The 15,000-nt window shown below is 38.6% G+C and overlaps 1 protein-coding gene across 1 annotated transcript in view; it reads left to right on the forward strand.

Moving 5' to 3' along the window:
- The window catches only part of LOC135199949 (paired box protein Pax-7-like), a 76,957-nt gene that overhangs the window by 15,390 nt on the left and 46,567 nt on the right, over positions 1-15,000 (forward strand). Inside the window, exon 3 of the mRNA XM_064228077.1 lies at positions 1,725-1,834. Coding sequence (XP_064084147.1) covers positions 1,725-1,834 — 110 coding nt within the window. The remainder of the gene's footprint in view (positions 1-1,724; positions 1,835-15,000) is intronic.

Here is a 15,000-nt window from a genome sequence, read left to right on the forward strand (position 1 = left end):
CTCTCTCTCTCTCTCGTTCTTATGCGTGTCTCTTGCTATGATCCTCCGAAGTGACATTACGAGGTTATTGATTGCTGGCACGTTGCATGCAATTGCGAAGGCAGCCCCTGCTGCTGCTGCTGCTGCTGCTGCTGCTGTTGCTGTTGCTACCGTCCTTCGTCCTTCCTGGGCTGATATATATATATACATACATACATACATACATACATACATATATATATATATATAGATATATATATATATATATATATATATAATATATAATGGTGGGAATGAAGACACGTGATCTCTCTCTCTCTCTCTCTCTCTCTCTCTCTCTTCATCTCTCTCTCTCTCTGTCCTCTCAAAGCCAAAGAACGACTGCAGGATCCTTCGAAATTAAAACAATAAATATTTATTTATATACCTAACTATATAGGTCTATATATATATAAATACTATATATATATATATATATATATATATATATATATATATATATATATGTATATATTGTTACGAAGTGCCAAGTATCTGGTTACTACGCTTACCATTCATTTATTGTTACCTCACAAAAGCCAGAAACACCTGAACCCCTCATCACAAGGTATTTAACGACTGAATACTCTAAAGGCAACAGTGATCCCTTAACAATTTACCAGTATTGCGAAAATCATACTAAGTTCATCAAAACAGTGTGAGGTATCTTGTAAGTAATTAAATTAATCAAAGGGCATCACTCCCTCAACAACTTTAAAAGTCTAAGTATTTCCCTGATTTCAGAAGTCTAAGTACGTCCCTGGTTTCAAGTCACTTCAAGTAAATTGAAGGAAAGTAGATTAATCACCACTCTATGTTTTCTACATAATAATCATAATCATATGCAAATATACTGGTTATAAATAAAATACTTATAAAAATTTTAAATACAAAAATTTGTTATGAAACTCAAAATTTATAAGTGAAATCACAATATCAGGGAAAATTACTGTTACTTGAAAACAAAGTAAAGTTTAATTAATTCTTGAATTAGATTAAGTAAAATTAAATCAGAATTAATTTATCACAAAATTCAAGAAATTAATTCAATTGAAATTCAAAAGTGTTAGGCAATAATTGAAAATTTGAAATTAATTCACAAGTGCTAAACATCAATAAAACTTGAAAAGAATTCTAAGTAAATGCAAATTAATTCACAAGTGTTAAATTTAATTAAATGTGCAATGATTAAGCAATGAAAATAACTAAGTCAATTAAATTGTGAATGCAAATGAAAATACAGAAAAATGTGGACAGTATCAAAATAAAGGCACACCTGTCACATATATATATATATATATTATATATATATATAATATATATATATATATATATCTATACAGAGAGAGAGAGAGAGAGAGAGAGAGAGAGAGAGAGAGAGAGAGAGAGAGAGAGAGAGAGAAGTTCGTCCTATCACATTCGCTTCATTGTATTCTTCATGCTATAAATAGTGGAGTATTTACAGAATAAACTATCTATTAATTTATCTTTATCTATTACTTTCTTCAGCCCTTTTTCTCTGTTATTAACGTAATTATGGACTACGCGCTCTGCAAACAATTGTTTTATCATTTTAAATAACTAAAAATAATCATAATCATCACTGTCTTCATACTCGTTGCTTCTCATTCCCTTCTTCGTTTGTTTTTCAGAATGTCTGATTTTTTTTCTTTTTATTTACACCCGTTCTCTTCCCGTCCCACCAGATTAATCAAGGACGGGCTGTGTGACAGGAACACGGCCCCTTCTGTCTCGGCCATCTCCCGCCTCCTCAGAGGCAAGGACGAGGACGAGGACCCTAAGAAGGTTAAGGATGGTAAGTACCCTGTCTATATTTTTTCTTTTTATCTTTATTTTTTTAGACCAGCTGATTTTTTTTCTTGCTTTGAGGATCGTATGATCAAATATTTGTATTTATTTTTAAAGATCAGCTGATTTTTTTCTTGCTTTGAGGATCGTATGATAAAATATTTTTTATTTGTTTGTAAAGATCAGCTGATTTTTTCTTGCTTTGAGGATGTATGTAAAATTTTATCCAAAATTTTTGGATTTTTTTCAGTATCATTTATTTTTAAAAGTATTTTCGATTTTTTCATATTTTTTTTGATTTTTTTTTTTTTAATGTTCTGTTTTGCGGATCGTTGGGTATTTTTGGTTTTATCATATTAAAAGACAATAAAAAAAATTTTTGAGGAAATGTTTTTTAGGGCCCGTTGATTTTTTTTATTGCTTTAGGATTCTTTTATGGGTCGGTTGATTATTTTATTTTTTTATTTTTATTTGTTTATTTTTTATTTATATTTATCTACTTTTTACTTATTTATTTATTTATTTATTTATTTATTTTTGCTTTGAGGGCCCTTTGGTAAAGTTGTAATTTTTTTAATGTTATACTTTGAGGATCGATGATTATCTTATTGTTTTAGGATTTTTTTAAGGGAGGGCTGAATTTTTTTATGGTTTGAAAATCGTTTGTTAACTTATTTTTTTGTGAATTTTTTTTAGGTCGGTTGATTTTTTTTTTTTTTTTTTTTTTGTGCTTTCGGATCGTTGGTTTAATCTATTTTTGTAGAATTTTTTAAAGGTTCGGTTGATTTTTTTCATGCTTTGAAAATCGTTTGTTATTGTATTATTTTGAGAATTTTTTTTAGCTCTGTTAATTCTTTATGCTTTGAGATCGTTGGTTAATGTATTTTTTGAGGGTCTTTGTTAGGGATCGGTTGGTTTTGCTTTGAGGGTCTAATGATAACTTAATATTCGAGGAATTTTCTTTAAAATTGGCTGATTTGAAAAAGTTGTGATTTAAAGATCGATTTTACAATCGGCTGATTTAAAAATGTTGTGATTTTAAGATCGTTTTCACAATCGCTGATTTACAAAGGTTGTGATTTTAATATCGTTTTAACAATCGGCTGATTTTAAAAATTTGTGATTTAAAGATCGTTTTCACAATCGGCTGATTTGGAAAGGTTGCGATTTAAAGATCGTCTTAACAATCCGCTGATTTGAAAAGGTTGTGATTTAAAGATCGTTTCCACAATCGGCTGATTTGAAAAGGCTGTGCTTTATAGATCGTTTTCACAATTGGGTGATTTTTGAAAGCTTGTTTTAAAGACCTTTCCTTTTAACATTCGGCTGACTTGAAAAGGTTGTGATTTAAAGATCGTTTCAACAATCGGCTGATTTGAAAAGATTGTAATTTGAAGATCTTTCCTTTTAACAATCGGCTGATTTGAAAAGGTTGTGATTTAAAGAGCCTTTTAACAATCGGTTGATTCGAAAAGGTTGTGATTTAAAGATCCTCTTAACAATCGGTTGATTTGAAAAGATTGTAATTTGAAGATCTTTCCTTGTAACAATCGGCTGATTTGAAAAGGTTTTGATTTAAAGATCGTATGCTAATTACATTTCTGATTGATTTTTTTAAATCTCGAATTTTTTTATACGCTGGTACAGGATTGTCCGTTAACTTATTTTTTTAAAGATATTTGTAATGACTAGCTAACTAATTTAATACTTTGAGGAAGAAGACAGAAGACATGTCTCTGGGTCCTCAAAATAGAAAGAAAAATCAGATTTTACATCAGAGAAAAATAAAATATTTCATTCATTTTGCAAATTTGACGATAAGAAGAGAGAGAACTATAGCCCATTTTATTTACTGGATTTTGTGTTAATGAGAGAGAGAGAGAGAGAGAGAGAGAGAGAGAGAGAGAGAGAGACATCACATGTTTACCCAACCCTTCCTTCCATACATCAGAAAGCGCGAAAAAAATGCCGCAAAGAATTCCAGACCGTTTCCAGCCTGACGCTACGTATCTTTCCAGTAGCATTAGCGTCTGGAAAACAAAAAAGCAGAAAAAAAAGATAAAGGAGAAACAAAAGCGATAAACGTACATACATAACATACATCTCGATCTCGTGGGAGGAAGATCCCACAATGGGCCCACAAAAAAACAAAAAAACAAAAAACAAGATCCTAAGAGCGATCCTGAAAAGGTCGAAGGAACTAAAGAAAGGAGAGAGAGAGAAAGAAAAAGGGGGAGAAAGAGAGAAAAAAAGCGCGCCAAAAAGGAGCTCGGAAGCCCGCCAGAATGCGCCGAATGACCGGGAGCTGGATGGCGGGGAAAGAGCCAACAGAGAAACAATTCTGGCGGGTAACAATGAAGATTCCACAGTCATTATCTATGCACGGACAATAGGCACACTCCGCGGGGGGGCCACGCCCTCTCACCCCTCCCTTTAGGTCGAATCTACTGTTTCCAGACGTGGCTTTCTGACCCTTAGAGCCATTCCCATCCTTTGCCAGCGGAGAGCTAATATCTTGTGAAAGGCACTTTGCCAAGATGTCTCGAATTATTTAGAAGGAAAAAAAAAAGAAAAAAGAAAAACCTTAGGTGTTAACCTTTTATCGGAGATTCGTCAAAGAAAATCCATAGAATTTTTCTCCCCTTTAACAAATGAGTTGATAGTGAATGGGTTTTTCTGATGCTCTGGTGCTTTGAAGTATATTTTTGGTCCTTTTGTGTGTGTGTGTGTGTGTGTGTGTGTGTGTGTGTGTGTGTGTGTGTGTGTGTGTGTGTAACATAGGGGCATACATGTGCACAGATATGTGTATTGTACATACACGCCCAGACACATACAGGCAACACACAGTGTTTTTGTATTTCTATATACACAGGAATACACACATACGGGCATCACACAGTATTTCTGTATCTCTATCTATCTATCTATATAAAGATGTATAGACATATATATATATTGTATGTATGTCAACAAACGTTATGTGTACACATGTATGCCTGAAGAGAGAGAGAGAGAGAGAGAGAGAGAGATCCTAAGCAACAGCTTCGACTACTTCAACAGAAGTCACTAGAGACTACAGCTGCAGCAACCTCAGCAGAGGTAGCAAGAGCAACCAGCCGCCACTAATGACAGCTGTTGAAAATTCAGCAGGAGTCCCAAGACCGACATCAGCAGAAGTTGCAAGACTAAAAGGCAAGCTACAGGCTACTACTGCCAGCAAGAAGTTTGCAAAGGACCATACCAGCTGTAGCAAACTTAACAGTCAGGCGAGGTCGCAAGACCAAACAGCCTGTAGGAAACTGCCAAGCAGGGGTCGGCAAGCCGCCAACAGCTGTAGCAACTCCAGTAGGAGTCGCAAGAGTTGCAAGACCAGAAGATCAACAGCTGTAGCAACTCCAAGCGAGGAGGTTGCCAAAGAACCAAGCAGCTGTGTCAATTCCGCCAGCCCAAGAGGTTGCAAGAGCCCAACCATCTGGTAGCAACTCCAGCAGGAGTTGCAAGCTGGAGTTGCAAGACCAACAGCTGTATCAATTCCAGCAGGAGTCGCAAGACAAACATCCGTAGCAACTCCAGCAGGAGTCGCAAGTCAAACAGCCGTAGCAACTCCAGCAGGAGTCGGAAGAGTAACAGCTGCAGCAACTCCAGCAACAGCAGAGCAACTCCAGCACGAATCGCAAGACCGGTAGCTGAGGCAAGGGACAGCTGGAGCAATATCACCATCAGCATGAAGACAGGCAGTACCAGTAATTACTCCTTTGGCCTTTTTCTTTTAACTCACCGGAACTCCTCCATTGATTCAAGAGCTCGATATAATAGGTCATATACTACATCAAGGCTTTTAAAGCCTTAACGAACGTCATTACCTGTTCATTCCGAATCTAATTCAGATATTTTCGTCGTTTCTTTGAATCCTAATGAATTCAATCCATTTTTTCCCAATCGAATGCTTCTAGCTTTGGCAAACAATAGGGAAGCGTATTTTAATGGATTCATTCATATTCTCTCTCTCTCTCTCTCTCTCTCTCTCTCTCTCTCTCTCTCTCTCTCTCTCTCTCTCTCTCTCTCAACATACATTCCTTATTGGTGGCAATTTTTATTTTATCTTTTGTTTCTGAGGTTAAGTTCCTATCATATATATATATATATATATATATATATATATATATATTATGTGTGTGTGTGTGTGTGTGTATGTATATATATATATATATATATATATATATATGTGTGTGTGTGTGTGTGTGTGTGTGTATATATATATATATATTATATCATTATATTTTATTATCATAGTTATTATTATATTAATTTTTATTTATTACTATTGACATGAATATTAATAAATCAAGATTTACTAGCTTGTTGCAATTACCTATTTTGACGATGTGGCGAACACCTTCCATTTATTTCTTATTATTGTATGATTCTCACCTCAAAACCAAAAAGTGATCTGCCACTCCTACAAGGCAGACCTGTCAGATCAAGACAGTTGCAACGGAGTCAACTGACATCCTTTGTGTCGTTCGTCCATTCGTTAAAAAGCAAAATCAGACACCTTGTGATTCGTAACTTCAGATGACCCAGCGGTTAATATCACAAGAGATAATTGTGATTGCCGTGCTAGCAATCACGCGCGCAAGCGCGCACGCACGGAAATCGCGGATATATATCCAGGCAGGTTGAGGTCGACGTAATTACTACGGGCTCTGTTTCAGGTAATTAACAACGATACCGCCGCCTACTGTAATTACTCCCATTCTGCCAAGGGTAATTACTGAGATCCTCGTCATTGTGTCATTTAATTACAATTAAGAGTAACTAGCCGGCGCACACTTTCATCTCATCATGCTAACTGGCGAGTCAGTATATCAAGTGTTCAAGGTTCTGTTGTCCTACTAAACTCGCTTTCTGGCCTTCTACCACCACAGGCTCTTGTTCCAAAGAACAGCCCCGCCGCGCAGCAATGTTATAAGGGCGTTTCCTTATGTTTGTTTGTTTGTATGGTGTTTTTACGTTGCATGGAACCAGTGGTTATTCAGCAACGGGACCAACGGCTTTACGTGACTTCCGAACAACGTTGAGAGTGAACTTCCATCACCAGATATGCACATCTCTCAAACTCAATGGAATGCCCGAGAATCGACTCGCGACCACCGAGGTGGCAGACCAAGACCATACCGACCACGCCACTGAGGCGCTGCGTTTCCTTATGGATGTATAATTTTACCGGTTGCTAGTCGACTGGTTTGGGTTGCAACTATGGTATCTGCGTCGTTGTCACTATCAAGGTGATAATGTCGATCTAGTGTCATCGTCTTTTAATGCTTATTTTATTATTACTATTTTCATTCCCATTTTCATCGACAATTTTGTTACTATCGCTATGTTCATCAACCTCCAATGTCTCTTTTCCTGCCCATTGTCCCATACCTTTGTTAACCTCACCAAAATACAGAGCAGTTTTCAATCCTGACTAATCTATATAAGAACCCTACCAAAATACTAACCGATTACTCAGAATAAAGAAATTTGTAAAGTAAACTAATAACCACTGTCATATTGTCATAATCTATGTATACACCACAGCGTTACAGAAAGGCGACATTTAAAGAATTCATGAATAATAATGTACCCGGGTGTGAAAGCTTTTGTTATTCAAGAAAAATACCCCTACTACAACCAACCCAACCCTTTGAAAGCTAAATTTGCGAGTTGCCAAGATAAGATAAGAGTGTCGATTATCGAATAGATATTTATCGATAATTACTGACGTTCTTCTAAAGACGGACGGATTAGTCCTGTCGACTCATGAGATGACGTCATCGATGGCAAAGAGACCTACTGTTAATTACGAGTTCCGCCGATAGATGGCTTTGAAGGCGCAGGTATGGGCGGACAATAGTCTCTCCTTTTTTTCCCCGATCGTACAAAGTCAATGACGAGGAGAAGAAGAAGAAGAAGAAGAAGAGAAGAAGAAGAAGAAGAAGACACGAAAGAAAGGAAAAAAATAAAGGTCTTGTCACTCCGGGTTTAGAAAGATATACCTGGGTTACCGGGAGGTGGTCCCCAAGCTGTGGCCCTTGAGGATACCAGACAGGAGGGTACAAGGGGAGGTGGGGATAGGGAAGGGGGGGGATGAGGGGGCGCAGGACCCCCTTCTTTTCGGAGGAGGTTGAGGAGGCCCTCCTCCTCCTCCTCAACCGGATCTTCAGATCGTTATATGAAAAGGAGGCGATCGGAAGTTTATTGTTTTTCTCCACCGGTCGCGTCAAAGACCTCCATTATTCACTTAATGAGAACTTTTGTTGTTGTGGCTGCTGGAGGGGTGGAAAGGGTGACTCTTCCTCCTCCTCTCTCCCTCCTCACTTTCTTCCTCCTTCTCCTCCTCCTCCTCCTCCTCCAACTTCGCCCATCTTCTGTAGGAAGGAATGAATATTGCATCATCATCTCTACGGGAATTGACCTCAACTGTTCCTCATTGGAGCTTCAATTTTTTTTCTAAGGCCCCTCCTCAACCTTGGGGAGTTACCTTGGGGAATTACATGGGATTGTCATTGGGGATGATGCCACCACGGGTATGAGGCCATCAACCTCATTCCCAAAAATGAATGCTTTATAGAATCCTACCCGAAATACCCAGGGAGCCTTAATGTGTGTAGGTTGTGTGGGCCACACTGTGGTCAGAAGAGCCAATAGAAATATATGAGCAACATCTATCTCTCTCTCTCTCTCTCTCTCTCTCTCTCTCTCTCTCTCTCTCTCCTCTCTATATATTTATATATATATATATATATATATATATATATATATATATATATATTATATATATAATATAGATAGAAGACAACAGCCACAAGGTAGCTTTATCTCTTGTCTCATGTCTGTGGCTGTATCATGAGTATCAATATACGAGAGAGAGAGAAGGAGAGAGAGAGAGACCTTTTTGCCATCCACCATAATAGCACGAATTACGAAAGGTGTTATTTCGCGCGAGATTTCTCTCTCTCTCTCTCTCTCTCTCTCTCTCTCTCTCTCTCTCTGGTCCTTTGAGCCCCCCATTACACAGTCGTGGCGTTTTTCGCCTAATATATTCACGGCTCCTGGTCGTGTCCGCTTTAGAAATTACATGTGATTACACCAATGGATGAATTGCTCTGCGGAGGAGAGTAGGAACACATCTCCTCCTCCTCCTCCTCCTCCTCCTCCTCCTCGTCTATCTGGCCTCTTCTTGGACCGGAAGAACGAAATCCTCAGAGAGAGAGAGAGAGAGAGAGAGAGAGAGAGAGAGAGAGAGCACGAGAGAGAAGAGAGGAAGAGAGAGAGGGCTATGTAAAGAAAAAAAATAATGAATGGTTGGAGAGAGGTGACTATTCTCAGTGACAGTTTTTGAAAAACCTGAACTTTAAGATTCTTCGATTGTTGCTGGATGAAGACGCATCGTATATGGTTATGAGAGAGCGAGAGACGAGAGAGAGAGGAGAGAGAGAGAGAGAGAGTCATCATTAATTCCTGCAGGCCATTATGAACGTATTCCTACTTTGGTTTAGGCCTATAAGCTACTCCCATTCTTTCTTCCTTCATATTCATTGTAACTGTTGCTTGCAAGTATTAAAAGCGAAAATGGGAAATAATTATTATTCTTTGTTTATCAAGTGTTGATTCAAATACCGTAACAAGTCCCTTGGTTGAGCACAATATTATTATTATTATTATTATTATTATTATTATTATTATTATTATTATTATTATTATTATTTATTATTTAATTCATTTCACTTTATGAAATAATATATAGAGAAAAACAATTACTCTTAATGAAAAAATTCTTTTTCGCAATGTTAATCAATATTTGGTAATCTAACTTTTATTTATTTTTTTCATTTACGAGAAAATAATGTTTATTATTTATGCATTTATTTATTTTAATTTACAAAATTTTGATGGCAAAATTTCGCTGATTAAAACGAGGACTCACCTGCGGACGATACTTTACAGGTGATAACGTTGTCATAGTTGGTGATGATAAATATATCATGATAATGGAGCATCAGAGATCATGCTGACAGTGTTAGTGAATATAATGGTGATATTCATGGCCATAATGATGGTGAAAATGGTGGCGATAGTGATGGTTGTAATGCTGGTGAAGTTGGTGGTGATAGTGATGGTATAATGATTGAGAAATTGGTCGTCATCATGATGGTGTAATGATGATGAAACTGGTGGTGATAATGATGGTGTAACGATGGTGAAATTTGTCGTGATCGTTATGGTGATAACGATGGTGAATTTAGTGACAGTGATGGTGATAATGGTGAAAGGCTTGGTGAAAATGGTGATAATGATAGTGAAATTTATGGCGATAGTGATCAGCATGGTGACATTAATGTCGATTACTGTGACGTGGCATATGATGGTGACGATGATGGTGACAAAATGCACTGTAAGTGACGAAAATGCCTATGTTGATGATGAAGTGTTGGAGATGATGGGGATGCTACTGATGTTGCCTCTGATGATAATGATGATGAAGAAACTAAACCTGATCGCGACTCGACGATGGTGAAAATAGATGTGGCAAAGATGATGGTGAGTGCAATAAAATGAGAGTTACAATTGTATACTCTAATGGCTCTCAGGCCTCGTTGCGCCCATTACCGCTCACAACAGACACCTACGTACGCACCCCTGTACCTGTGCCAACTCAACCATCATGCGCATCTTTGATAGTCCAACGAGCGTCTGAAAACTTGTTTCATATTTTTAGCTTTTTACTCGTTTTTCAAGATTTAAAAATTTATCATATGGACTATTTACGTACGGTAACGTACCGTCCTTGCTTCACGAACGACAGTGCTCAAGTACAAAAGAATCTACTTCACGGACGACAATATTCAAGTACGAACGAATCTAATTCACGGACGGCAATATTCGAAATCTAATTCACGGACGGCAATATTCAAGTGCAAACGAATCTACTTCACGGACGACACCATTCAAGTACGAACGAATCTACGCGTCGAATCTATAGAAGTCCCGTATCAGTGCTGTGGCTACACCGCGAAGCGCCTTTACAAAAACAATATAACGAACGGTAATTTTTCGGTATAGTTGCAACATCTAGGACCTTTATTTTTCTTTTTTCTTTTTTTAAACGTCCACTGATGAATAGGTACATCAAGCAACATCCTCTGATTATTCCCACCCGTGTGTTTGATCAGGGAGATACACCGTGTCGGGCCCGAGCGATAATCGCCGGTAATTATCGGCGATTATTAGACGGGGCCGCCCGCCCTCCCGATTGTAATTATATTCCGGGCAATCGCCGCTGACCAATTTAAGGAGGGGGGGGGGGGGGGGGGGAAGATCGGCCGGCGGATGGAAGGAAGTGGAATGAATTGATGGTTAATTGACGGATAGGAAGGAGAGCCAAAGATTATAGAATAAGGAGCGGCCATGATCGATCGATGGAAGGGAAACCGTAAGGACCATTACGTTGATGGAAGGAGGGGGGGGGAGGAGGATGTTCCACAGGAAGAGAGAGTCTCTTCCACGTACCGTCCTCTTGCAATACGGGAGATGGATAAATAATTATTAACCCTTTCTTTTTTCTTCTTTATAATGTACAGCCATTTTTCTCTCCAAAACACACACCGACATTGCACTTAATTGCTAAGGGTAACTCTTGATATGTAAACAATTCTCTAGCGATCAAACATTGGCTGTCAGTATAATTACAATACAGACGTCAAAGTGATTCGCATGAGGAGAGAAATTGCAGCGGCCAAATATCACTTTATCATAAGATACAATATTTCTCTTAAGGACATACACACTTTCCACAAAGAAGAGACCACCACACTGCTCTTCTATACAGGCAGCTTTGGTATGCAAGTCATTCTCTGAACAAACAAAACATTAGCTTTAATTTATTATTGTAATAGAGATGTCACTCCGCCTTGCATGTGGGGAAAAATTGCAGAGGCCGTTTGTAAACGGCTGGTACATTCCAGAATCTTGTCTTGAAACTTGCACAAAGTGTATGAAAATGCTAACAAGATGGAAATGGCATGAATTTTACAATATATGAAATTATTGTTCGCATAATTGGGCAGCAAGATATCAGGAAACATTACGCATTCAATATTCAAGAAAAGACCAAATGGGTCTGCTCCTATTTTACTCTCTCTCTCTCTCTCTCTCTAGATAACAGAGAGAGAGAGAGAGAGAGAGAGAGAGAGAGAGAGATGACCCCCATTTGCACCGTATCACCGCCCAGCAAATCATCACGAACCTTTTTCTTCTGTTCCTTCCTGTCCATTGGGCCGCCCTTTGTATCCTGTATCTGAGGGCTCCCTGTCTCCAAGAAAGAAGACGCCCCACCATCCTCCCCCTCCCCCTCCCCCTCCCCCCCTCCCCCTCCCCTCTCCCCCCCCTTCCCCCTCCCCCTCTCCTCCTCCTCCTCCTCCTCCTCCTCCTCCTGCTGCTGCTCCATTAACGTCTGTCACCTCTGATAACCCCCCTTATATACTCAATTCCGACTGATTTCACTCTCCCGTTAAAATGCGTCACCTCCTCCTCACTCCTAGTATTTTTTCAACTAACCGCTGGAAATGACAGGGCTGGTGGGTGATTTCGACTGACTCCGCTTCCTTCATTAGCTCCTAATTTCTCTCTCTATTTTTTGCTCCTTCTTCTTCTTCTTCATCTTCTTCTCCCACACAGGGCAATAATAGCTAAAAATTTCAGGCGACGACAAAAAGCGGCTAAGTATCATGCTAGATCGCTAATGACGACCCGATGATGCTTACGAGAACCGTTTCCCTGCTTCGTCGCCGTCGTCGCTTGGCAGGCATCGAAGTAGCTAACTCACCCTCCACCCCAACCCCTCCGCTCTTCCCGAGCCGACTCGATTCCCACCGATGATATCTTAGGGTCTCTCTGTCTCGTCCCATCTGGGGGCTTTTTCCCATTTGGGGCTTTTAAGTATCTCCTCTTTTTCCTTTGATTTTCTATATATATATATATATATATATTATAAGATATATATATATATGTAATATATATATAAATTATATATATTTATATATATATATATAATATATATTATAATTATATAAATTTATTAACTACCTTTTTTTTTATTTTTTCCAGGCTTGTAGGCTCTTAATTGTGTTTGACTGTTAACTAGTCTCTCTCTCTCTCTCTCTCTCTCTCTCTCTCTCTCTCTCTCTCTCTCTCATTTGACTATCAGCTAGCTAATCTTTTTTTCTACCTTTTCAACGTTAAGAGGTTCTAATTTTATTTTGATTTCCTCTCTCTCTCTCTGGCTATTAAATAGCTTCTTCTTTATTATTATTACTTTTCTGGTACAGGGGGGTATTTGACTTCTAAAGAATCATCTCTCTCATCTCTCTCTCTCCTCTCTCTGAGTAAATGACATCGTGGACATTGTAATCCTCGTTTGCAAAAATTTGTCCAAAAGGAAACGGGTGCTTGAGAATCACTACTTTGAATTAGTGTCGCTTTGCCTCTATTACTCACACTCTCTTCTTCTTCTTTTGTCGCCAATTTTCGCGAAGGGGGCGGAGGTCCCCGGGGTTAATTGGGACATGCTGTTTCCCTGCGTAAGAGTTCATCAAGATGATTTGTTACCGGGTTGCTCTGCTCATGTAGATTGGGGGCGCTTTTTTTGGAGCACCTGCCAACCCCACCCCTCCCCTTACCCCCGGTCCACTCCCCTACCCCCAATCCTACCAACCAACCCCTCCCCCCATCCCACACCACCATCCGCCCCACCTCCTCCTTTACACACATGACCCTTCCTTCTTTTTTGCCAATTTTTCTATTTTCCTTTCTATTTTCCTCCTGATAATGGCCTTATCTTCGTAGCCAGATGATAAAAAAGAAGAAGGGGGAATAAAATGAGGATAAAGAGGAGGAAGGAGGAGGATTAGGAGGAGGAGGAGGAGGGAGGAAGGAGACTGCTGAAGAGGTCCGTCGGGAAATGAGCGTTCAAGAGAAACATGAACGCGAACATTACCGATTTAACGATGGAAACAAGCATGCCGAGAGTTCTATCTGGTCATTAGACCCTGATTATATATATGTAAAGCTTCAGGAAGGACCTGTCTCCTCCTTTTTTTATCCATCTCCCGAACTAGCGGCCCCCCCCTCTCTGTTCTCTCTCCTTCCCCACCCCCACCAGATTCCCCACGGTCACATTCTCCCCCCCCCCCCCCCACCACCCCTGGCCAACCCCGAAGATGTAACGTTAAGTATCTTATGTCAGTGGGACGTCCGTCTCAAGTGAGGAAATGAAATATGTCTCTCAAAAATGTATCCTGAACGTTTTTTTTAAATAATACAGTATATATACATCTATGTATCTTTAAAATATTTACGTTTAAAGGGTGATGCATCTTAGAATTTTGTTAGGTACCTTTGAAATGTATCATAGATTTTGATTTATCTATTTTTTCATTGCTGCAAAACATCAGTTCCCTTTACTTTCAAATTCATAAACCGGCTGCTGTAAAGAGTGATATTACACTAATGCAAGTTAAGTGTTTTAAAGCCCCACCGCTCATCTGTACTTTGAACATTCAATGATAAAAAGTGTTGTAAACATCCATTTCATTCATTGAGAATAATTGTTGTAAACATTCACTGCAATAAGTGCTTGCAACCTTTACTGTTACTAAACATTTTACACATTTCTCCCAATAAAGTTGCATAAACGGTGATTTCCATTAAGTTCTTTAAACATTCAGTGCTCAAAATGTTAAACATTCATTGCCAAAAAGTAATATAAACACTAATTTCCAATTAGTGCTGTAAAATAAGGTCTTTAAGTATTAAATATGCAAAAATTATTGTCACATTATTTCCCATAAGTGCTGATAAACAATCATGGCCGGGAACTAAATTATAGTTTGTTGGCAATCAAATTTTTAAACATTCTCTGCCAATAGGTACTGTCAACTTTCAATTTCTAACAAGTGCCATCATCATCAACTCCCAATAAGTGCTGTCAACATTCATTACCAACAATGCTGGCAACATTCATTGCCAATAAGTTCTGTAAGCATTCATTCACTATTAATAATTACTGAAACCTTTCATTGCCAATGAGTGTTTTAAACACTCATTACCAATAAGTGATATATATCA

The sequence above is a fragment of the Macrobrachium nipponense genome, chromosome 23 (assembly GCF_015104395.2).
Source record: "Macrobrachium nipponense isolate FS-2020 chromosome 23, ASM1510439v2, whole genome shotgun sequence".
Lineage (NCBI taxonomy): Eukaryota > Metazoa > Arthropoda > Malacostraca > Decapoda > Palaemonidae > Macrobrachium > Macrobrachium nipponense.